This window comes from Oncorhynchus masou, chromosome 31, assembly GCF_036934945.1.
Source record: "Oncorhynchus masou masou isolate Uvic2021 chromosome 31, UVic_Omas_1.1, whole genome shotgun sequence".
In the NCBI taxonomy this organism is placed as follows: domain Eukaryota; kingdom Metazoa; phylum Chordata; class Actinopteri; order Salmoniformes; family Salmonidae; genus Oncorhynchus; species Oncorhynchus masou.
The window spans coordinates 12,225,419-12,248,715 of NC_088242.1; the positions used below are offsets into that span (position 1 = coordinate 12,225,419).

The window sequence follows — 23,297 nt, forward strand, 5'->3', positions numbered from 1 at the left end:
CGCTCTCACCACTGGTGTCCCCCAGGGCTCTGTTCTAGGCCCTCTCCTATTCTCGCTATACACCAAGTCACTTGGCTCTGTCATAACCTCACATGGTCTCTCCTATCATTGCTATGCAGACGACACACAATTAATCTTCTCCTTTCCCCCTTCTGATGACCAGGTGGCGAATCGCATCTCTGCATGTCTGGCAGACATATCAGTGTGGATGACGGATCACCACCTCAAGCTGAACCTCGGCAAGACGGAGCTGCTCTTCCTCCCGGGGAAGGACTGCCCGTTCCATGATCTCGCCATCACGGTTGACAACTCCATTGTTTCCTCCTCCCAGAGCGCTAAGAACCTTGGCGTGATCCTGGACAACACCCTGTCGTTCTCAACTAACATCAAGGCGGTGGCCCGTTCCTGTAGGTTCATGCTCTACAACATCCGCAGAGTACGCCCTGCCTCACACAGGAAGCGGCGCAGGTCCTAATCCAGGCACTTGTCATCTCCCGTCTGGATTACTGCAACTCGCTGTTGGCTGGGCTCCCTGCCTGTGCCATTAAACCCCTACAACTCATCCAGAACGCCGCAGCCCGTCTGGTGTTCAACCTTCCCAAGTTCTCTCACGTCACCCCGCTCCTCCGCTCTCTCCACTGGCTTCCAGTTGAAGCTCGCATCCGCTACAAGACCATGGTGCTTGCCTACGGAGCTGTGAGGGGAACGGCACCGCAGTACCTCCAGGCTCTGATCAGGCCCTACACCCAAACAAGGGCACTGCGTTCATCCACCTCTGGCCTGCTCGCCTCCCTACCACTGAGGAAGTACAGTTCCCGCTCAGCCCAGTCAAAACTGTTCGCTGCTCTGGCCCCCCAATGGTGGAACAAACTCCCTCACGACGCCAGGACAGCGGAGTCAATCACCACCTTCCGGAGACACCTGAAACCCCACCTCTTCAAGGAATACCTAGGATAGGATAAAGCAATCCTTCTCACCCCCCCCTTAAATGATTTAGATGCACTATTGTAAAGTGGCTGTTCCACTGATGTCAGAAGGTGAAGTCACCAATTTGTAAGTCGCTCTGGATAAGAGCGTCTGCTAAATGACTTAAATGTAAAATGTTAAATGTAATACTACAGTGCCTATAAGAACATCCAATAGTAAAAGGTTAATGAAATACAAATGGTATAGAGAGAAATAGTCCTATAATTCCTATAATAACTACAACCTAAAACTTCTTACCTGTGAATATTGAAGACTCATGTTAAAAGGAACCACCAGCTTTCATATGTTCTCATGTTCTGAGCAAGGAACTTAAACGTTAGCTTTCTTACATAGCATATATTGCACTTTTACTTTCTTCTCCAACACTTTGTTTTTGCATTATTTAAACCAAATTGAACATGTTTGAGGCTAAATTGATTTTATGTATTATATTAAGTTAAAATAAGTGTTCATTCAGTATTGTTGTAATTGTCATTATTACAAATAAATAAATACAAATTGCCCGATTAATCAGTATTGGCTTTTTTTGGTCCTCCAATAATCGGTATCGGCATTGAAAAATTATAATCGGTCGACCTCTAATTTGGAGGGCAAGTTGGCCAGGAAAATGTCTATGAGGGTGCCCATGTTTACGGATTTAGGGTTGTACCTGGTGGGTTCCTTGATGATTTGTGTGAGATTGAGGGCATCTGGCTTAGATTGCAGGACTGCCGAGGTGTTAAGCATATCCCAGTTTAGGGCACCTAACAGAATGAGCTCTGAAGCTAGATGGGGGCGATCAATTCACAAATGGTGTCCAGGGCACAGCTGGGAGCAGGGGGGGGGGGGTCGAGAGCAGGCGGCAACAGTGAGAGACTTATTTCTGGAGAGGTTCATTTTTAAAAGTAGAAGTTTAAACTGTTTGGGTATAGACCTGGAAAGTATGACAGAACTTTGCAGGCTAACTCCTCCTCCTTTGGCAGTTCTATCTTGACGGAAAATGTTGTAGCTGGGCATGGAAATGTCAGAATTGTTGGTGGCCGTCCTAAGCCAGGATTCAGACACGGCAAGGACATCAGGGTTGGCGGAGTGTGCTAAAGCAGTGAGTAAAACAAACCTAGGGAGGAGGCTTCTGATGTTGACGTGCATGAAACCAAGATTTTTTTTGAACACAGAAGTCAACAAATGAGGGTGCCTGGTGACACGCAGGGCCTGGGTTTACCTCCACATCACCTGAGGAACAGAGGAGGAGTATGATGAGGGTACGGCTAATGGCTATCAAAACTGGTCGCCTAGAGCGTTGGGGACAAAGAATAAAAGGAGCAGATTTCTGGGCGTGGTAGAATAGATTCAGGGCATAATGTGCAGATAGGGGTATGGTGGGGTGCGGGTACAGCGGAGGTAAGCCCAGGCACTGTGTGAACATTACTGAATACAAACAGTGTAGCTATTCCCTCCGTAAGGCAATCAAACAAGACAAGAGTCAGTATAGAGTCGCAATTCAACAGCTCAAACACGAGACGTATGTGGCAGGGTCTACAGACAATCACGGATTACAAAAAGAAAACCAGCCCCGTCGCAGACACTGACGTCTTGCTCCCAGACAAATTAAACAACTTCTTTGCTCGATTTGAGGACAATACAGTGACACTGACACAGCCCGCTACCAAACCTGTGGGCTCTCCTTCACCGTGGCCAATGTGAGTAAAACATTTAAACATGTTAACCCTCGCAAGGCTGCTGGCCCAGACTGCATCCCTAGCCGCGTCCTCAGAGCATGCGCAGACCAGCTAGCTGGTGTGTTTACGGACACATTCAATCAATCCCTATCCCAGTCTGCTGTGCCCACATGCTTCAAGGGGGCCACCATTGTTCCTGTCCCCAAGAAAGCAAAGGTAACTGAGCTAAACGACTATCGCCCTGTAGCACTCACTTCTGTCATCATGAAGTGCTTTGAGAGACAAGTCAAGGTTCATATCACCTCCACCCTACCTGATACCCTAGACCCACTCCAATTTGCCTACCGCCTTGGGGCGGTCCACAGACAACGCAATCACACTGCACACTAACCTAACCCATCTGAACAAGCATACCTATGTAAGAATGTTGTTAATTGACTGCAGCTCAGCATTTAACACCATAGTACCCTCCAAACTCGTCATTAAGCTCGAGACCCTGGGTCTTGACCCTGCCCTGTTCCACCGGGTCCTGGAATTTCTGACTGGCCGCCCCCAGGTGGTGAGGATAGGAAAAAACATCTCCACCCCACTGATCCTCAACTCTGGGGCCCCACAAGGGTGCATTCTCAGCCCTCTCCTGTACTCCCTGTTCACCCATGACTGCGTGGCCATGCACGCCTCCAACTCAATTATTACGTTTGCAGACGACACTACAGTGGTAGGCTTGATTACCAACAACGACGAGACGGCCTACAGGGAGGAGGTGAGGGCCCTCGGAGTGTGGTGTCAGGAAAATAATCTCACACTCAACATCAACAAAACAAAGGAGATGATCGTGGACTTCAGGAAACAGCAGAGGGAGCACCCTTCTATCCACATCGACGGGACAGTACTGGAGAAGGTGAAAAGTTCCTCGGCATACACATCACGGACAAACTGAAATGGTCCACCCCCACAGACAGTGTGGTGAAGAAGGTGCAACAGTGCCTTTTCAACCACTGGAGGCTGAAGAAATGTGGCTTGTCACCGAAAACTCAAACTTTTACAGATGCACAATCGAGAGCATCCTGTTGGGCTGTATCACCGCCTGGTACGGCAACTGCTCCACCCACAACTGTAAGGCTCTCCAGAGGTAGTGATATCTGAATAACGTATTACCGGGGACAAACTACCTGACCTCCAGGACACCTACACCACCCGATGTCACAGGAAGGTCAAAATGATTCAAGGACAACAACCACCCGAGCCACTGCCTGTTCACCCCGCTATCACCCAGAAGGCAAGGTCAGTACAAGTGCATCAAAGCTGGGACCGAGAGACTGAAAAACAGCTTCTATCTCAAGGCCATCAGACTGTTATACAGCCATCACTAACATTGAGTGGCTGCTGTCAACATACTGACTCAAATCTCTAGCCACTTTAATAATTGGATGTAATAAATGATATCAATAGTCACTTTAAACAATGCCACTTTATGTAATGATTACATACCCTACATTACTCATCTCATACGTATATACTGTACTCTATACCATCTACTGTATCTTGCCTATGCCGCATGGTCATCGCTCATCCATATATTTATATGTAAATATTTTTATTCATTCCTTTACACTTGGGGGCAATAAAAGTGAATTGTTTCATTCAAGAAAAGGGCACCAATGAAAGGAGTGATAACTGGGGCAACAGTAGATATAAACGTTGACCAGCTGAGGGCAAAGATTCCAGGTGTATGTGTCACAGTATTGCTTCCGTTCCTCTCCTCGACCCTACTTGAGCTCGAACCAGGGACCCTCTGCACACATCGGCAACGGTCACCCTTGAAGCACAGTTATCCATCGCTCCACAAACGTCGTGGCCCTTGCAGAGCAAGAGGATCAACTACTTCAAGTCGCAGCGCGAGTGACGTCACCGATTGAAACGCTATTAGTGCGCACCCCGCTAACGAGCTCGCCATTTCACACCGGTTACATATGTGATGCGTCGCATCAAACGAAGAGCGACGCAGACAGGGTGGCGAGAGTGGGGAAACAGATAAGTCAGTCTGTTATTTTAAGTTTTGAAGTTGCGTCTTTGCCTGACAAAGTGTAGTTCGGATATATAAGTTATCCTGTACGAGCGTATGTGCCGAATATATTAAAGATGTTATAGGTGTCAAGTTTATGGGCATGTGGCAGCAGTGTGTAGGAGGGAGGGTCCAATGTGTGAGAAATGTGCAGAAGGGCATGAGACAAAGGAATGTGTAGTATTGGGGAAAGTAGTGGTATGTGTTAATGTATGTGTTAATTGTAGGGGTGCCCATGGTGCTGGGGATCAGAAATGTCCCATGTGAGAGAGACAGGTTGAGGTTTCCAGGGTTAGAGTAGTGCAGAAGTTTTCATATGCTGAGGCAGTGAAGAAAGTAGAGTTAGATGGGTTAAGGGGGAGGAGTGGGGAGAGTAGTAGAGATATCAGTATAGAGGGAGAGGCCAAAAAGTGAAATAAGTTTCAGTAAGATCGGATTTTTTGCATTTATAGCAACGGTTATCAATCGTACTGCAGGGATGGATCGGAAGTATCTGAAAATGGAGGTTGTGGTGGCAGCTGCAGTGGTATGTGGGTGTGCGAGACTTGACAGCAGAAGAGTTACAGGATGTGTTAAGTGGTGATGTCCCATCCTTTCAGGGTGATGGCATGAGGTAGGAATACATACATTTCATTAGTGGAGTAGGGGGGGTGTTAATTTAATTTGATATACATTTGAAATTAGTGAGTATAGTGTTAGATTGTAGGGTATTTATTTAGTACATTGTTATTTTTCAAGTAAAGTATAAGGGAGTTGTACTCCAGTCTAGTAGGTGGCGGTAATGCAACAAATTGGATGCCAACCGCCATTTAACCTCATAGAAGAAGAAGCCATCCCTCTACAAAAAATGGCCATGTGGTGAAGATGACTGTGCTGCAGTGTCTACCTCACTGCAGTCTCCCTCTCTGCAGCACAGTCCTCTTCACCACATGGCCATCTGTGTCGATGGCAAAGTTATAGCTCTTAGGGTTGTCCAGGGATTCCATAATACGCTAGTCATGGTTCTCCTGGGTGACGAAGCTCTTGGCTTCCTCCTGGAACATCAAATCAAAAGTTTATTTTGTCTGGTGCACAGGATATAAGAGGTGTACATTCTAAAACAATCCAGCGGAGTGCTAACTTAAAAGCTCTTTCTTAACAATGCACTGTTCAATATCAAAAGGTAAGAAAATAAAACATCCAGAATAGGATCTTAAAGAGCACAGATCAGATATCTAAAAATAAAAACTAATTTAAAACAAATCTAAGAATAAAAACACATAAGTAGTGGTGGGTAAGCCATCCTACTCAAATGTACTGTACATGTAAATGTACATCAGCAGTTGTCACAGTGCTTTACAGTTACAGTAGTTACCGAGCTTATACCCCACTTGAGCAAGAAATGCAGAGGCAGAAGCAAAGTAGTGAGGAAAAACTCCCTAAAAGGCAGGAAACTAGAAAGAAACCTAGAGAGGAACCAGGCTCCGATTGGTGGCCAGGTAGAGATTTAATAGTACATGCGGCCATGTAGCAAGCACAGGATAATGTACATTCTCTCCCAATATCACCTGCAGTTAGAATGCATCAGTTTGTGTGTCCATAAAACCATGATCCAGTCCCTATAATACAATACCAGTCAGTTTAAACAAAAAATGTAATTTCTGGAAGAGAACTTTGTAAATTAATAGGGTTAAGGGTTTGGTAAAGGCTTTTGTTAAAGTATGGGCAAGTATTTGATAAGCTAATCTGTCTGTCTGAAAAGTCCCCATAGTCTCTCATGTGGAGAGGACAATCCTGGTGTTATGGGATAATGACGTTTCCATTGTGTCTTTAGACTCCTGCCTCAAGTGGTGCTACCATATAATTAAATGATAACAATTGAACAGAAATGTAATAAGTATTAAAGTATATAGTATCGCCATGGGTGCTACACACCTTACTATGACTCTGGTTGGGATCAATTCCACTTAAATTCAGTCACTTCGAGGCATTCCATACCAACTGACATTCCAAAAGCAATTTCAATTTCCTGAAATTATGTCAAGTGCAATGAAAATATGTTAAAATGTAATTTCCAATTGTCAGAACATCCAGTATTTGGAACAACCAATAGCATACTGCAGACTTTTTTTGTTGTTGCCTTCAGCCCCGTTTCACACAAACATGCGAGTACTCAATCATTTTCATAACTTTCAAATGCCCATCCCTAGAATTGACCACACCACTGCCTCAACTGCAATTAGGCTACCCAGATTTTTTTCAGTCATGAAAAGTGCCATAGAAGTTAAAATAATGTGTCTATTATGTGGGCTACATCGCTACCTGAACATCGCTACCTGACAAAGAACAATGGATAAACATCCTTTCTCTGGGCTCTACCCAATTTATTTTCAAAAAGTAACCAAAATAAAGTAAAACATTTGTGCTTAGCTCATGATTGATGCCTTAATAGGCGACTATATTAATGGAATTTACCATTGAACAGATTCCCAGACTTCAGACAGTACTTTTAACCACGTGCATTGACCTGAGGGGTATGTCCTCTTAATATTCTATCTTTCAACTAACACATTTTACACAAAGGATTTTTACATGTTTTACATTTACATTTAAGTCATTTGGCAGACGCTCTTATCCAGAGCGACTTACAAATTGGTGAATTCACCTTATGACATCCAGTGGAACAGCCACTTTACAATAGTGCATCTAAATCATTTAAGGGGGGGGGTGAGAAGGATTACTTTATCCTATCCTAGGTATTCCTTACATGTTCTCAGTCATTATGAATATTCTTTCTGTGAGTTCGCAGATGTCTTTTCAGACTTGAAGCTAACTTCAAGTGAGTTCCACACAAATGACATTGCACTCCCTCACCTCTATGAGTCCTCATATGAACTGTCAGGTTTCCCTTCAGACCGAAGCATCTGCCACATTCATTACAGCGATGAGGTTTCTCCTCGGTGTGAGTCATCATATGCTTTGACAGGCTTCCATTCTCACCAAAGCATTTGCCACATTCTTTGCACCAAAATGGTTTCTCCCCCGTGTGAATCCTCATATGCTTTTTCAGGTTTGACCTGCAGAAAAAGGCTTTGCTACATTCTTTACACCGATGCATTTTCTGTTCCGTGTGCTTTTTCTGATGAAATTTCAGACCACCTTTTGTCGTCAAGCATCTTCCACACACATCACATTTAAAATCCCCCCCTCTATGAACACCCATATGATTTTCCAGGTTCTCTTTGTGAAAGAAACATTTGCCACATTCGGTGCAGCAATGTTGTCTCTCCTCCGTGTGACGCTTCATGTGCCGGGTCAGGTAGCAGTTCAGGGTGAAACATTGTCCACATGTGTCGCACATGTATGGTCTCTCATCACTGTGCCGATTCCGCCGATGCCTCATCAGACTACGTGCTGCCGTAAAGCATTTTCCACACACGTCACATTTTAGATCAGGCAATTCACTGGTTTCTTTTCTTGGTCTCTCTTCGCGGTGGTGATTTTGCTGATGCCTTTTCAGATTAGCTGCTGTCGCCAAGAATTTCCCGCACACGTCACATTTCAGATCAGGTGACTCACCGGTGTGTTTCCTTGGCCGTCCTCTTCCCCTCTTTGACCTTGACGGTGGTATTCTGCTCACCACTCCATCCACTTTTTCATTGTCACTGTCTGGGTTTACATCAGAGTGTGGCTGATAGTCACTGGTCGATTGGGACTCTCTGTTGCTCTCGTCTTCCGATTCTGTTTGGTTCTCTACCGTTATGATGTTGATAGAGTCCCATATAGACTCTACGGCATCAGATTCCACCGGCCCCAGATTGGAACTCCATTCCTGTTCACAGTGCTGCTGGCCACAGTTAACCTCCTCTTCAGGAAGAGTGAATTGCTGGAGTTCTGGAGGGAAGAAAGGATGAAAGAGCAAAATTAAAACACTGAAAAGTGACAAGAAATGGGGCTACTACCTACCTTTGACTGATTATTGGACTGAACACACGATGCATCCCAGTAAAATATAATAGGCTTACTCTTTCAGAAACGTATTAGATACAGTTGAATACAAAATGGCCTAAAATATAGATTATGAATAACAGTTTTTGCTGTGAAATTTGTAGTCTCTAGCACACTCAGACGAGGGTGCTCTGAAATCGGAGTAGATAGCCGGAGTGAATTTATGAACGCACCCAGAGTCGTCATCTTCTACATGTGGCCGTGTCACTTAGAAATTAATACTTCCTGCAAAGACGTTTCCGAGACGCGAGACGTCCGGAGACTAAATTGGCGGGGGAACTCCTCACACAAAAAGTGGTTTAAATATTGCTAAGAATATTCTCTGGTTATCAGAGTTCCACCTGCAACTCAAAACAGGTGTGTATAAGACACCCAGTGCCTTCCGAATCCAAAATTAAGAAAGTATTGCCAAGTAGAGGTTGTTTGAAAATAAGTTTACCAGCTTAGCTATGCCGTTTGAGGTCCGATATAGATTCTGAATGCACTGTAAGTATAGGCAAAGTATTCAGACCCCTTGACTTTTTCCACATTTTGTTAAGTTACAGCCTTATTCTAAAATGTATAAAATATTTTTTCCTCAAATCTACAAACAATACCTCATAATGACAAACAAAAAACAAGTTTTTAGAAATGTTAACAAACTTAAACACCTTATTTACATAAGTATTCAGATAATTTCGAAGTTCAAGTGCATCCTGTTTCCATTGATTATCCAGAAGGACAACCATCTCTGCACCACTCCACCAAATCAGGCCTTTATGGTAGAGTGGCCAGACGGAAGCAGCTCCTCAGCACATGACAGCCCGCTTTTGAGTTTTCCAAAAGATGTGTCTATCTATCCCTGTTCTCTCCTCTCTGCACAGACCATACAAACGCTCCACACCGCGTGGCCGCGGCCACCCTAATCTGGTGGTCCCAGCGCGCACGACCCACGTGGAGTTCCTGGTCTCCGGTAGCCTCTGGAACTGCCGATCTGCGGCCAACAAGGCAGAGTTCATCTCAGCCTATGCCTCCCTCCAGTCCCTCGACTTCCTGGCACTGACGGAAACATGGATCACCACAGATAACACTGCTACTCCTACTGCTCTCTCTTCGTCCGCCCACGTGTTCTCGCACACCCCGAGAGCTTCTGGTCAGCGGGGTGGTGGCACCGGGATCCTCATCTCTCCCAAGTGGTCATTCTCTCTCTCTCCCCTTACCCATCTATCTATCGCCTCCTTTGAATTCCATGCTGTCACAGTTACCAGCCCTTTCAAGCTTAACATCCTTATCATTTATCGCCCTCCAGGTTCCCTCGGAGAGTTCATCAATGAGCTTGATGCCTTGATAAGCTCCTTTCCTGAGGACGGCTCACCTCTCACAGTCCTGGGCGACTTTAACCTCCCCACGTCTACCTTTGACTCATTCCTCTCTGCCTCCTTCTTTCCACTCCTCTCCTCTTTTGACCTCACCCTCTCACCTTCCCCCTACTCACAAGGCAGGCAATACGCTCGACCTCATCTTTACTAGATGCTGTTCTTCCACTAACCTCATTGCAACTCCCCTCCAAGTCTCCGACCACTACCTTGTATCCTTTTCCCTCTCGCTCTCATCCAACACTTCCCACACTGCCCCTACTCGGATGGTATCGCGCCGTCCCAACCTTCGCTCTCTCTCCCCCGCTACTCTCTCCTCTTCCATCCTATCATCTCTTCCCTCTGCTCATACCTTCTCCAACCTTTCTCCTGAGTCTGCCTCCTCAACCCTCCTCTCTTCCCTTTCTGCATCCTTTGACTCTCTATGTCCCCTATCCTCCAGGCCGGCTCGGTCCTCCCCTCCCGCTCCGTGGCTCGATGACTCATTGCGAGCTCACAGAACAGAGCTCCGGGCAGCCGAGCGGAAATGGAGGAAAACTCGCCTCCCTGCGGACCTGGCATCCTTTCACTCCCTCCTCTCTACATTTTCCTCCTCTGTCTCTGCTGCTAAAGCCACTTTCTACCACTCTAAATTCCAAGCATCTGCCTCTAACCCTAGGAAGCTCTTTGCCACCTTCTCCTCCCTCCTGAATCCTCCTCCCCTCCCCCCCTCCTCCCTCTCTGCAGATGACTTCGTCAACCATTTTGAAAAGAAGGTCGACGACATCCGATCCTCGTTTGCTAAGTCAAACGACACCGCTGGTTCTGCTCACACTGCCCTACCCTGTGCTCTGACCTCTTTCTCCCCTCTCTCTCCAGATGAAATCTCGCTTCTTCTGACGGCCGGCCGCCCAACAACCTGCCCGCTTGACCCTATCCCCTCCTCTCTTCTCCAGACCATTTCCGGGGACCTTCTCCCTTACCTCACCTCGCTCATCAACTCATCCCTGACCGCTGGCTACGTCCCTTCCGTCTTCAAGAGAGCGAGAGTTGCACCCCTTCTGAAAAAACCTACACTCGATCCCTCCGATGTCAACAACTACAGACCAGTATCCCTTCTTTCTTTTCTCTCCAAAACTCTTGAACGTGCCGTCCTTGGCCAGCTCTCCCACTATCTCTCTCAGAATGACCTTCTTGATCCAAATCAGTCAGGTTTCAAGACTAGTCATTCAACTGAGACTGCTCTTCTCTGTATCACGGAGGCGCTCCGCACTGCTAAAGCTAACTCTCTCTCCTCTGCTCTCATCCTTCTAGACCTATCGGCTGCCTTCGATACTGTGAACCATCAGATCCTCCTCTCCACCCTCTCCGAGTTGGGCATCTCCGGCGCGGCCCACGCTTGGATTGCGTCCTACCTGACAGGTCGCTCCTACCAGGTGGCGTGGCGAGAATCTGTCTCCTCGCCACGCGCTCTCACCACTGGTGTCCCCAGGGCTCTGTTCTAGGCCCTCTCCTATTCTCGCTATACACCAAGTCACTTGGCTCTGTCATAACCTCACATGGTCTCTCCTATCATTGCTATGCAGACGACACACAATTAATCTTCTCCTTTCCCCTTCTGATGACCAGGTGGCGATCGCATCTCTGCATGTCTGGCAGACATATCAGTGTGGATGACGGATCACCACCTCAAGCTGAACCTCGGCAAGACGGAGCTGCTCTTCCTCCCGGGGAAGGACTGCCCGTTCCATGATCTCGCCATCACGGTTGACAACTCCACTGTGTCCTCCTCCCAGAGCGCTAAGAACCTTGGCGTGATCCTGGACAACACCCTGTCGTTCTCAACCAACATCATGGCGGTGGCCCGTTCCTGTAGGTTCATGCTCTACAACATCCGCAGAGTACGACCCTGCCTCACACAGGAAGCGGCGCAGGTCCTAATCCAGGCACTTGTCATCTCCCGTCTGGATTACTGCAACTCGCTGTTGGCTGGGCTCCCTGCCTGTGCCATTAAACCCCTACAACTCATCCAGAACGCCGCAGCCCGTCTGGTGTTCAACCTTCCCAAGTTCTCTCACGTCACCCCGCTCCTCCGCTCTCTCCACTGGCTTCCAGTTGAAGCTCGCATCCGCTACAAGACCATGGTGCTTGCCTACGGAGCTGTGAGGGGAACGGCACCGCAGTACCTCCAGGCTCTGATCAGGCCCTACACCCAAGCAAGGGCACTGCGTTCATCCACCTCTGGCCTGCTCGCCTCCCTACCATTGAGGAAGTACAGTTCCCGCTCAGCCCAGTCAAAACTGTTCGCTGCTCTGGCCCCCAATGGTGGAACAAACTCCCTCACGACGCCAGGACAGCGGAGTCAATCACCACCTTCCGGAGACACCTGAAACCCCACCTCTTCAAGGAATACCTAGGATAAGATAAGTAATCCTTCTCACCACCCCCCCCTTAATGATTTAGATGCACTATTGTAAAGTGGCTGTTCCACTGGATGTCAGAAGGTGAATTCACCAATTTGTAAGTCGCTCTGGATAAGAGCGTCTGCTAAATGACTTAAATGTAATGTAAATGTAAAAGACACCTTGACTCTCAGACCATAAGTAACAAGATTCTCTGGTCTGATGAAACCAAGATTGATCTCTTTTGCCTGAATGCCAAGTGTTACGTCTGGAGGAAACCTGGCAACATCCCTACGGTGAAGCATGGCGGTGGCGTCATACCCAAGAAGACTCGAGGCTGTTAACGCTGCCTAAGGTGCTTCAGCAAAGTAGTGAGTAAATGGTCTTATGCAAAATACTTTTGGTTTGTAATAAATTTGCAAAAATTTCTACAAACATATTCTTGCTTTGTCATTATGGAGTATTGTGTGTAGATTGAGGTAAAAAAAATCACTCCATTTTAGAATAAGGCTGTAACGTGACCAAATTAGGAAAAATTCAAGGGGTCTGAATACTTTCCGAATGCTTTGTATACAGTGTTGGGGAAGGTACTCTGAAATATAGTTTAACAGGCTACCAATTACATCACACTGGAAGACGTTAAAACTACAGTAAAGCTGTCCTTAAGAGGAATATAGTGTATTGTTACTTTGTTACTGTTTAAGTTACTTTTAAAAAGTAGTTCAATACATCAAACCTATCTCATAAACAAATTGTCATATATACATCTGAAATGTAATATAATACAAAGTTAAGAAACATGACTACAAGAACAGATGTTAACAGTAATAAGATCTGTGTAAGACAGAACGTGAGTGTGTCATTCCAGGTGAAGCTGGTTGAGAGAATGCCAAGAGTATGCAAAGCTGTCATCTAGGAAAAGGGTGGCTACTTTGAAGAACCTCAAATATAAAATATATTTTGATTTGTTTAACAGTTTTTTTTGGTTACTACAGGATTCCATAGTTCATTCATAGTTTTGATGTCTAAACTAATATTCTACAATGTAGAAAATAAACCCTGGAATGAGTAGGTGTGGCAAACTTTTGACTGGTACTGTACAGTTTGGGAATCCTCTGTAAACGTCATGTGCCCGATGACCTGCGAGTGGAGAAGGAGAGTAATGTCATACAAGAACATTTGTTTCCACCTCTCCTTGACTTCCTTTTACCTTTTTGAAAAAGAGGCAAGGAGAGGATGGAGGAGACGCGAGGAGTCAAGCAACCAATTGAGAATCTCCCTTATATTTTGGGATTCCTCTTCTGTAAACGTAATTTGCCTGATAGACAAAGCTTTGCTAGTCTTTGCTAGTGGACAAAGAGTCTTATTTCATACAAGCCCATTTGTTTCCACTTTTCTTCTTGTCACCTTGATTTATTAATGGGGCTTGTGAAGCACGAGTCCCCACTTTAAATCTTAGACATACTTCAGACGTATTATTCGTTAGGACGCTACTCCTCTTACGCCGTTTAATATTGAACATTGTTTCTAACTTGCAGAGTGGTCATGCAGACTGGTCTGGATTGAGTTGCTTGTATACAACTTTTTGATATCTTTAATACTTTTCAAACTATTAAACTTTTTGCCCTCCATCCACTTTCATGGGATTTCCTCAGCATTCTAAAGGGCCCATTGTGACATCATGACTCCCAACATTCTATTCTATGTAACTTTTGACACAAAACAGTTTTTTTTTACCACTTTTCAACAACTTAGACAAAAGTTAGTGTATGAACTATTCATTCAATCTACTTATCTGCTATTCAAATCTGACATCGGAACAAAATTACACACACACACATACATACATACATACATATATATATGGACCTTCTCCCCCGATTGCTGTTTGGCCAGGCGACCAGCTCTAGGAAGAGTCTTGGTGGTTCCAAACTTATTCCATTTAAGAATAATGGAGGCCACCGTGTTCTTCGGGACTTTCAATGCTGCAGACATTTTTTGTACCCTTCTCCAGATTTGTGCCTCAACACAATCGACGAGCAAGTCCTTCGACCTCATGGCTTGGTTTTTCCTCTGAAATGCACGGTCAACTGTGGGACCTTATAAAGGGAGGTGTGTGCCTTTCCAAATCATGTCCAATCAATTGAATTTACTACAGGTGGACTCCAATCAAGTTGTAGAAACATCTCAAGGATGATCAATGGAAACAGGATGCACCGGAGCTCAATTTCAAGTCTCATAGCAAAGGGTCTGAATACTTTGTAAATAAGGTATTTCAGTTTGTTTTATTTGAATACATTTGCAAACATCTCTAAACACTCGTTTTCTCTTTGTCATTATTGGGTATTGTGTGTAGATTGCGGAGGAAAAACATTTATTTAATCAATTTTAGAAAAAGTCTGTAATGTAACAAAATATAGAAAAATTCAAGGGTTCTGAATACTTTCCGAAGGCAGTGTGTGTGTGTATATATACATATATATATTTTATAGCTAAACAGGTGGGACTCAAAACTGGTGTGGTTCTGCCCCACCTGCCCTGAATGATGAGTCACCACTGAACAAAACAGCCTCATGCATGGCTGGCTACTTCTGATTTTATTCCAGACACTGATTTAGATGAAGGTAGTTTAATTCTAACCGCAAGGTAATTACATTTGTAATTTTATGTTCTAATGATCTGTTGTTTAGTAAACATGCCTGGTTGAGAATAAATAATAATAGCAAGCATGGGCTTGGATCACGAGATTATGACAGACTTCGTCAGCAATGGAATAATTATATGGACAGACAACGTAGGCCACTTTCTGAATTTAGACCCACTTAGAGTGCATGGAATCTTGATTTTCAAATCTAAAAACAGAACACTTTTTCCATTACCACAAAAATACTTTAAAAGAGCTAAAACAAGAGCCACAATTTTAGTTGATGTAGTTACCTTTGACCTTTTTCAAAAAGAGGAGAGAACCACAGCAGAGAAGTGTTGCCATATTCTTGGTTTTCCTGCTAATTGGTACTTTAAAAAGGTTTTAAATGGGTGAAAATGTATTGGTCGCGGGTTGCTGGTTTTTGGGCTAAGTTGCACCGCAGCTGCCATGGCGTTTTTTAAATGTATATTTCACTGTGACCTGCAGTGTACTGTCAGGTGTGAGTGAGTGATGGGGAGGGCCGGAGGGGTGTGTGTCTGTTGAGAGAGAACGACATCTATTGGCTGAGTCACGTGAGCATGAGGAGAATGTGTGTCTAGAATGCACATCTATTTTCAACCATTTTTCCGTTAAACATATTAATACGCTAGAACTGATGCACATCAAGAAATAGTGCAGACAAAGCACTGGAAAACGACTTTGGGCGCACTAGAGCGCATTATGTACATTCGCTCGGAGGTGGTTTAAACTGCAGTTGAATGTTGACATTACTAGAAAAGGGTATAAATCAAATTGTATTAGTCACATGCGCCGAATGAAATGCTTGCTTACAAGGCCCTAACCAACAATGCCGTTTAAACATACAAATAATAAGAAATAAAAAGGAACAAGTAATTACAGAGCTAAATGTTTTATGCATGCTTAATTCTTGGGGGCTGTACAAGTGGAAATCTGAAATGGAAGTTGAGACTCCCTTGTGTGATTCTTTTTATTTGTTAAGTCCTCAATGAAACTGACATTAAAATGTGGAAAATGAAACATTTGCCTTTGTTGGCCATCAAGTAAACTAATGTATATGGCATTGTAGGCTACCATTTGATACAATAAATATGTTGAAATTATGATATCAATGGCTTCATTGCAAATAAATTTGTGCCACTTGTGTAGCATACATGGAGCTGACAAACCAATTTAATAAGTAGCCTATAACCTCAGTTTATTGTTGTTGTAGCCTTATGTTACTATGCAAATTTGAATGGACGTTTAATTAATTAAATTGGAAGTTATCAAAGTTCTATCGCAACTGCCGATCAGTTGCTAGAATGCATTAGATTGATGGTAACAGTAGTCAGATTAGGCTACTGGGAGAAAAATAAATAAAATTATATTCACTTCATATTTACTTAACCAGGCAAGTCAGATAAGAACAAATTCTTATTTGCAATGACGGCCTACCAAAAGGCAAATGGCCTCCTGCGGGGCACACAAGAGAGACAACACTCCATAAAGAGAGACCTAAGACAAGAACATTGCAAGGCAGCAACACATGACAACCCAGCATGGTAGCAACACAATAACAACATGGTAGCAACATATTATTAATATTTAATTCAGAGATTGAAATTATGACCCCATCCTCAGTAGCCTATTCCAGCAGGCTATTGGGAAACACAAGTAGTAGTAGTAATTGTGTAGTCTAGAGCGATTTTCTAGGTTAGCTGGCCAGCTATTGTCGTTCTTCTAACGTAGCTAGCCAGCTAGCCCCCGAATAGCAGCACCGTAGTAACTATTACAGTACAACGGTTTGTTTTGTTTGATCGTAGCTAGCTAGATACATAGCCGTCTTTGTATCTAAGACAATTGTGTAGCCTAGAGCGATTTTCTAGGTCAGCCAGCCAGCTATTGTCGTTCTTTTAAGTAACGGAACGCAATCAACCTTGCTAGCTAGCCAGCTAGCCCCCGAATAGCACCACTGTAGAAACTATTACACTCGACGGAACGACTTGATTAGTGTAGTGTCAACATCGCAGCCACTACCAGCTAGCCTACTCCAGCAGTACTGTTTCATTTCAATCATCTTAGTCAATAAGATTCTTGCTACGTAAGCTTAACTTTCTGAACATTCGAGACGTGTAGTCCACTTGTCATTCCAATCTCCTTTGCATTAGCGTAGCCTCTTCTGTACCCTGTTAACTATGTGTCTATCTATCCCTGTTCTCTCCTCTCTGCACAGACCATACAAACGCTCCACACCGCGTGGCCGCGGCCACCCTAATCTGGTGGTCCCAGCGCGCACGACCCACGTGGAGTTCCTGGTCTCCGGTAGCCTCTGGAACTGCCGATCTGCGGCCAACAAGGCAGAGTTCATCTCAGCCTATGCCTCCCTCCAGTCCCTCGACTTCCTGGCACTGACGGAAACATGGATCACCACAGATAACACTGCTACTCCTACTGCTCTCTCTTCGTCCGCCCACGTGTTCTCGCACACCCCGAGAGCTTCTGGTCAGCGGGGTGGTGGCACCGGGATCCTCATCTCTCCCAAGTGGTCATTCTCTCTCTCTCCCCTTACCCATCTATCTATCGCCTCCTTTGAATTCCATGCTGTCACAGTTACCAGCCCTTTCAAGCTTAACATTCTTATCATTTATCGCCCTCCAGGTTCCTCGGAGAGTTCATCAATGAGCTTGATGCCTTGATAAGCTCCTTTCCTGAGGACGGCTCACCTCTCACAGTCCTGGGCGACTTTAACCTCCCCACGTCTACCTTTGACTCATTCCTCTCTGCCTCCTTCTTTCCACTCCTCTCCTCTTTTGACCTCACCCTCTCACCTTCCCCCTACTCACAAGGCAGGCAATACGCTCGACCTCATCTTTACTAGATGCTGTTCTTCCACTAACCTCACTGCAACTCCCCTCCAAGTCTCCGACCACTACCTTGTATCCTTTTCCCTCTCGCTCTCATCCAACACTTCCCACACTGCCCCTACTCGGATGGTATCGCGCCGTCCCAACCTTCGCTCTCTCTCCCCGCTACTCTTTCCTCTTCCATCCTTTCATCTCTTCCCTCTGCTCATACCTTCTCCAACCTTTCTCCTGACTCTGCCTCCTCAACCCTCCTCTCTTCCCTTTCTGCATCCTTTGACTCTCTATGTCCCCTATCCTCCAGGCCGGCTCGGTCCTCCCCTCCCGCTCCGTGGCTCGATGACTCATTGCGAGCTCACAGAACAGAGCTCCGGGCAGCCGAGCGGAAATGGAGGAAAACCCGCCTCCCTGCGGACCTGGCATCCTTTCACTCCCTCCTCTCTACATTTTCCTCCTCTGTCTCTGCTGCTAAAGCCACTTTCTACCACTCTAAATTCCAAGCATCTGCCTCTAACCCTAGGAAGCTCTTTGCCACCTTCTCCTCCCTTCTGAATCCTCCTCCCCCTCCCCCCTCCTCCCTCTCTGCAGATGACTTCGTCAACCATTTTGAAAAGAAGGTCGACGACATCCGATCCTCGTTTGCTAAGTCAAACGACACCGCTGGTTCTGCTCACACTGCCCTACCCTGTGCTCTGACCTCTTTCTCCCCTCTCTCTCCAGATGAAATCTCGCTTCTTGTGACGGCCGGCCGCCCAACAACCTGCCCGCTCGACCCTATCCCCTCCTCTCTCCTCCAGACCATTTCCGGGGACCTTCTCCCTTACCTCACCTCGCTCATCAACTCATCCCTGACCGCTGGCTACGTCCCTTCCGTCTTCAAGAGAGCGAGAGTTGCACCCCTTCTGAAGAAACCTACACTCGATCCCTCCGATGTCAACAACTACAGACCAGTATCCCTTCTTTCTTTTCTCTCCAAAACTCTTGAACGTGCCGTCCTTGGCCAGCTCTCCCTCTATCTCTCTCAGAATGACCTTCTTGATCCAAATCAGTCAGGTTTCAAGACTAGTCATTCAACTGAGACTGCTCTTCTCTGCATCACGGAGGCGCTCCGCACTGCTAAAGCTAACTCTCTCTCCTCTGCTCTCATCCTTCTAGACCTATCGGCTGCCTTCGATACTGTGAACCATCAGATCCTCCTCTCCACCCTCTCCGAGTTGGGCATCTCCGGCGCGGCCCACGCTTGGATTGCGTCCTACCTGACAGGTCGCTCCTACCAGGTGGCGTGGCGAGAATCTGTCTCCTCGCCACGCGCTCTCACCACTGGTGTCCCCCAGGGCTCTGTTCTAGGCCCTCTCCTATTCTCGCTATACACCAAGTCACTTGGCTCTGTCATAACCTCACATGGTCTCTCCTATCATTGCTATGCAGACGACACACAATTAATCTTCTCCTTTCCCCCTTCTGATGACCAGGTGGCGAATCGCATCTCTGCATGTCTGGCAGACATATCAGTGTGGATGACGGATCACCACCTCAAGCTGAACCTCGGCAAGACGGAGCTGCTCTTCCTCCCGGGGAAGGACTGCCCGTTCCATGATCTCGCCATCACGGTTGACAACTCCATTGTGTCCTCCTCCCAGAGCGCTAAGAACCTTGGCGTGATCCTGGACAACACCCTGTCGTTCTCAACCAACATCATGGCGGTGGCCCGTTCCTGTAGGTTCATGCTCTACAACATCCGCAGAGTACGACCCTGCCTCACACAGGAAGCGGCGCAGGTCCTAATCCAGGCACTTGTCATCTCCCGTCTGGATTACTGCAACTCGCTGTTGGCTGGGCTCCCTGCCTGTGCCATTAAACCCCTACAACTCATCCAGAACGCCGCAGCCCGTCTGGTGTTCAACCTTCCCAAGTTCTCTCACGTCACCCCGCTCCTCCGCTCTCTCCACTGGCTTCCAGTTGAAGCTCGCATCCGCTACAAGACCATGGTGCTTGCCTACGGAGCTGTGAGGGGAACGGCACCGCAGTACCTCCAGGCTCTGATCAGGCCCTACACCCAAGCAAGGGCACTGCGTTCATCCACCTCTGGCCTGCTCGCCTCCCTACCATTGAGGAAGTACAGTTCCCGCTCAGCCCAGTCAAAACTGTTCGCTGCTCTGGCCCCCCAATGGTGGAACAAACTCCCTCACGACGCCAGGACAGCGGAGTCAATCACCACCTTCCGGAGACACCTGAAACCCCACCTCTTCAAGGAATACCTAGGATAGGATAAGTAATCCTTCTCACCCCCCCCCCCCTTAATGACTTAGATGCACTATTGTAAAGTGGCTGTTCCACTGGATGTCAGAAGGTGAATTCACCAATTTGTAAGTCGCTCTGGATAAGAGCGTCTGCTAAATGACTTAAATGTAATGTAAATGTAAGTACTTCTTCCCTCGAAATCCTCTCGCTATTCACATGGAATAAATTAGTCTTAATTTGAACTAAGCAAGCTGCTAGATCATTCAATTTACATCAGGCCTACATCTTGTCTAGGCTACTGTAGATCATCTAAAATTAGATGTAGGACTATCAGGGGCTATAGGATTCAATTTATAATGGTTTTTAGTCTCAACATCTGGCACATAATAAGAGCACAATTGCAGGAAAATAGCCTAACATTAGTTTATGTTCATCCAAGTGTTTCTTGCTCAGAGACTGAAATCCTCTGTCCAACTTTCATCACTCAAACTCTCCTGTCAGATGTATCTATAGTTATGCACATGGGCAAAGGGCATTTATTTACAAGTATAAACCTGGTTCGGCCTGAATGCTGCTTGGCTGAAAGCCAAAGTAAATCAGACCATATACCACAGGTATGACAAAAACACTTTTTACGATTCTAATTACTTTGGTAAATAGTTTATATAATAGCAATAAGGCACCTTTGGAATTGTTGGTATATGGCCAATGGCTGTATCCGAGCACTCCTTGTTGCGTCATGAAAATAACAGCTCTTAGCCATGGTATACTGGCCATATACCATACTCCCGTGTGCCTTAATCATAGCAGTCATATGAGTTAGAACGACATACATTGATGGAACATTCTTTGGCGAGTTTAATTAGGGTGTGAAATCAAATGTGCCTAGGTTCAGGCCTTTTGGGCAGGTTTTGAGTCGTCATTGTCTCGAAAATGTAGCTACACTTGGCAACCCTGCGGAGGAGAGACGCGAGAAATTGAGCAAAACATTTTAGATTCTCCCACTGTCAGTGTATGGCTAATTTGTGGTACGCAAAGCCTCTAAAATTGTGCTAAATGTCAAATGAAAGTCAAATAGAGAGATATAGTCACAAACCTGCTAATCTATGCAACTTTATCTCTGGTTTGAAAACCAAATCCAGGATTCTTCGTAAACGTTCATTCGCCCGTCTCAAACGGCAGATTTCTTCCTGGTGCTCTGATATCGTTTTTTTAACTGCCACGGATATTTCCAAAGGAACTGCGATTAATTTTTCGTTGAGAAACAGATTAAGCAGCTGTAGTTTATACATGTTAGGGAAGAAAGGGATGAGATTGAGAAATTGTTGTTTTTGCAGCAAGATTCGCTAGTTACGGCCGGACACAACGCTGCTGCTGCTGCTTCTATGGTATCATGGCGGTCCGAAAAAAATATTTGAAGTGCATGCCGCCACCTACTGTGCTGGAGTGTACGATCAATCATGATCTCCCCAATTTACATTTACGTCATTTAGCAGACGCTCTTATCCAGAGCGACTTACAAGTTAATTTTTTTACCTTTTTTATTTAACCAGGCAAGTCAGTTAAGAACACATTCTTATTTTCAATGACGGCCTGGGAACAGTGGGTTAACTGCCTGTTCAGGGGCAGAACGACAGATTTGTACCTTGTCGGCTCGGGGGTTTGAACTCACAACCTTCCGGTTACTAGTCCAACGCTCTAACCACTAGGCTACCCTGCCGCCCCAATTCTGTATTACCATGAAAATAACATTCAAAACCAAATAAATCCCTAACTTCTAACACACCATCCCCCCAAACCCCCTTTCTCAACCCCATTAAACTTTATATATATCATGCTGAAACACTCCACACTTCAAATTGTTCAGCATGTCAACAATCATTTCAACAGTAACATCTGTAGGCCATCACTGTAAATAATAATTTGTTCTTAACGGACTTGCCTCGTTAAATTAAAAAATAAAAAATATTTTACTCCAATATCTCTTTTGCCATCTCCACAATAACCTTCAACCTGGCATTTCTGCTTTCCACAACCCAAGTCGTATTGATAACCTTACCAATAAAAGCTATGAAGTCAACGTTATTCATTATCAAAGTGTGCTTTGACACCGCACATTCATGAACACAAGCTTTCTGAACAGGCCTCGAAACCATGCCAGGACCATCGGAAGCACCATCCCCGACAGTAGGGTCGGACCATCAAGTTAAATCCAATATTTTCATATTGGACATACATATTCCACCATACAAAATTATCTGTACGTCGATTCTACTCAGGAGCACTTCTAGTTTCCAAATTCACAGTTTACACTCTGAGGAACATCACTTATTCTACAAACAAACAATATACAGTTTAAGTCGGAAGTTTATCTTAATTTGATTAAGACATTTTCAAGGTAGGCATATTTCCAGTGGTGTAGAGTACTTAAGTAAAAATACTTTAAAGTACTACTCTTTTTTTGGGGGGGGGGAGATATCTGTACTTTACTATGTATATTTTGGACAACTTTTACATCACTACATTTAAAAAAAAAAATCATGTACTTTTTACTTAATACATTTTCCCTGACATCCAAAATTATTCCTTACATTTTGAATGCTTAGCAGGACAGGGAAATTGTCCAATTCACACACTTATCAAGATAACATCCCTGGTCATCACTACTGTCACTGATCTGGCAGACTCACTAAACACACATGCTTCATTTGTAAAGGATGCCTGCGTGTTGGAGTGTGTAATGTAAATGTCCCTGGCTCTCTGTACATAAATTAATACAAGAAAATAGTGCCGTCTGCTTTGCTTTATATAAGGCATTTGAAATGATGTATACTTTTACTTTTGATACTTAAGTATATTTCAGCAATTACATTTACTTTTGATACTTAAGTAGGCTACTGTATACATCACATAAAAGTATAGCATTGTACAGAAAAAACTATAAATCGTGTCCGTAAAACCAGGGTCCAGTCTACTCAATAGAGTCCCTAGAATACAAAAACAGAGGAGTTCATAAAAAGCCAGGTCAAAGGAAGTGTTGCTGGTCTCTTGTATTTATTATGGATCCCCTTGGCAGCAGCTACTCTTCCTGGGCTCTGGCAAAATGGAGGCAGTT

At 45.2% G+C, this 23,297-nt stretch overlaps 1 protein-coding gene across 1 annotated transcript; it reads right to left on the reverse strand.

The window, feature by feature from the left end:
• Window positions 1-5,747: 5,747 nt before the first annotated feature.
• Window positions 5,748-21,561, reverse strand: LOC135523431 (zinc finger protein 664-like). Its single transcript, XM_064950099.1, has 2 exons — window positions 21,279-21,561; window positions 5,748-8,583 (listed from the first exon to the last, which is right to left on the reverse strand). Exons 1-2 carry the CDS (start codon window positions 21,472-21,474, stop codon window positions 7,463-7,465), a joined length of 1,317 nt encoding a protein of 438 aa, XP_064806171.1. The 5' UTR covers window positions 21,475-21,561; the 3' UTR covers window positions 5,748-7,462.
• Between the last annotated feature and the right edge of the window lie 1,736 nt (window positions 21,562-23,297).

Coding starts and splice junctions, on each gene's coding strand:
- LOC135523431 (XM_064950099.1), bottom strand. CDS start 21,474: ATGTATAAACTACAGCTGCTTAATCTGTTTCTCAACGAAAAATTAATC. Junction 8,584..21,278: donor AAAGTTGCATAGATTAGCAG/GTTTGTGACTAT, acceptor TCTTCCCTCCAG/AACTCCAGCAATTCACTCTT.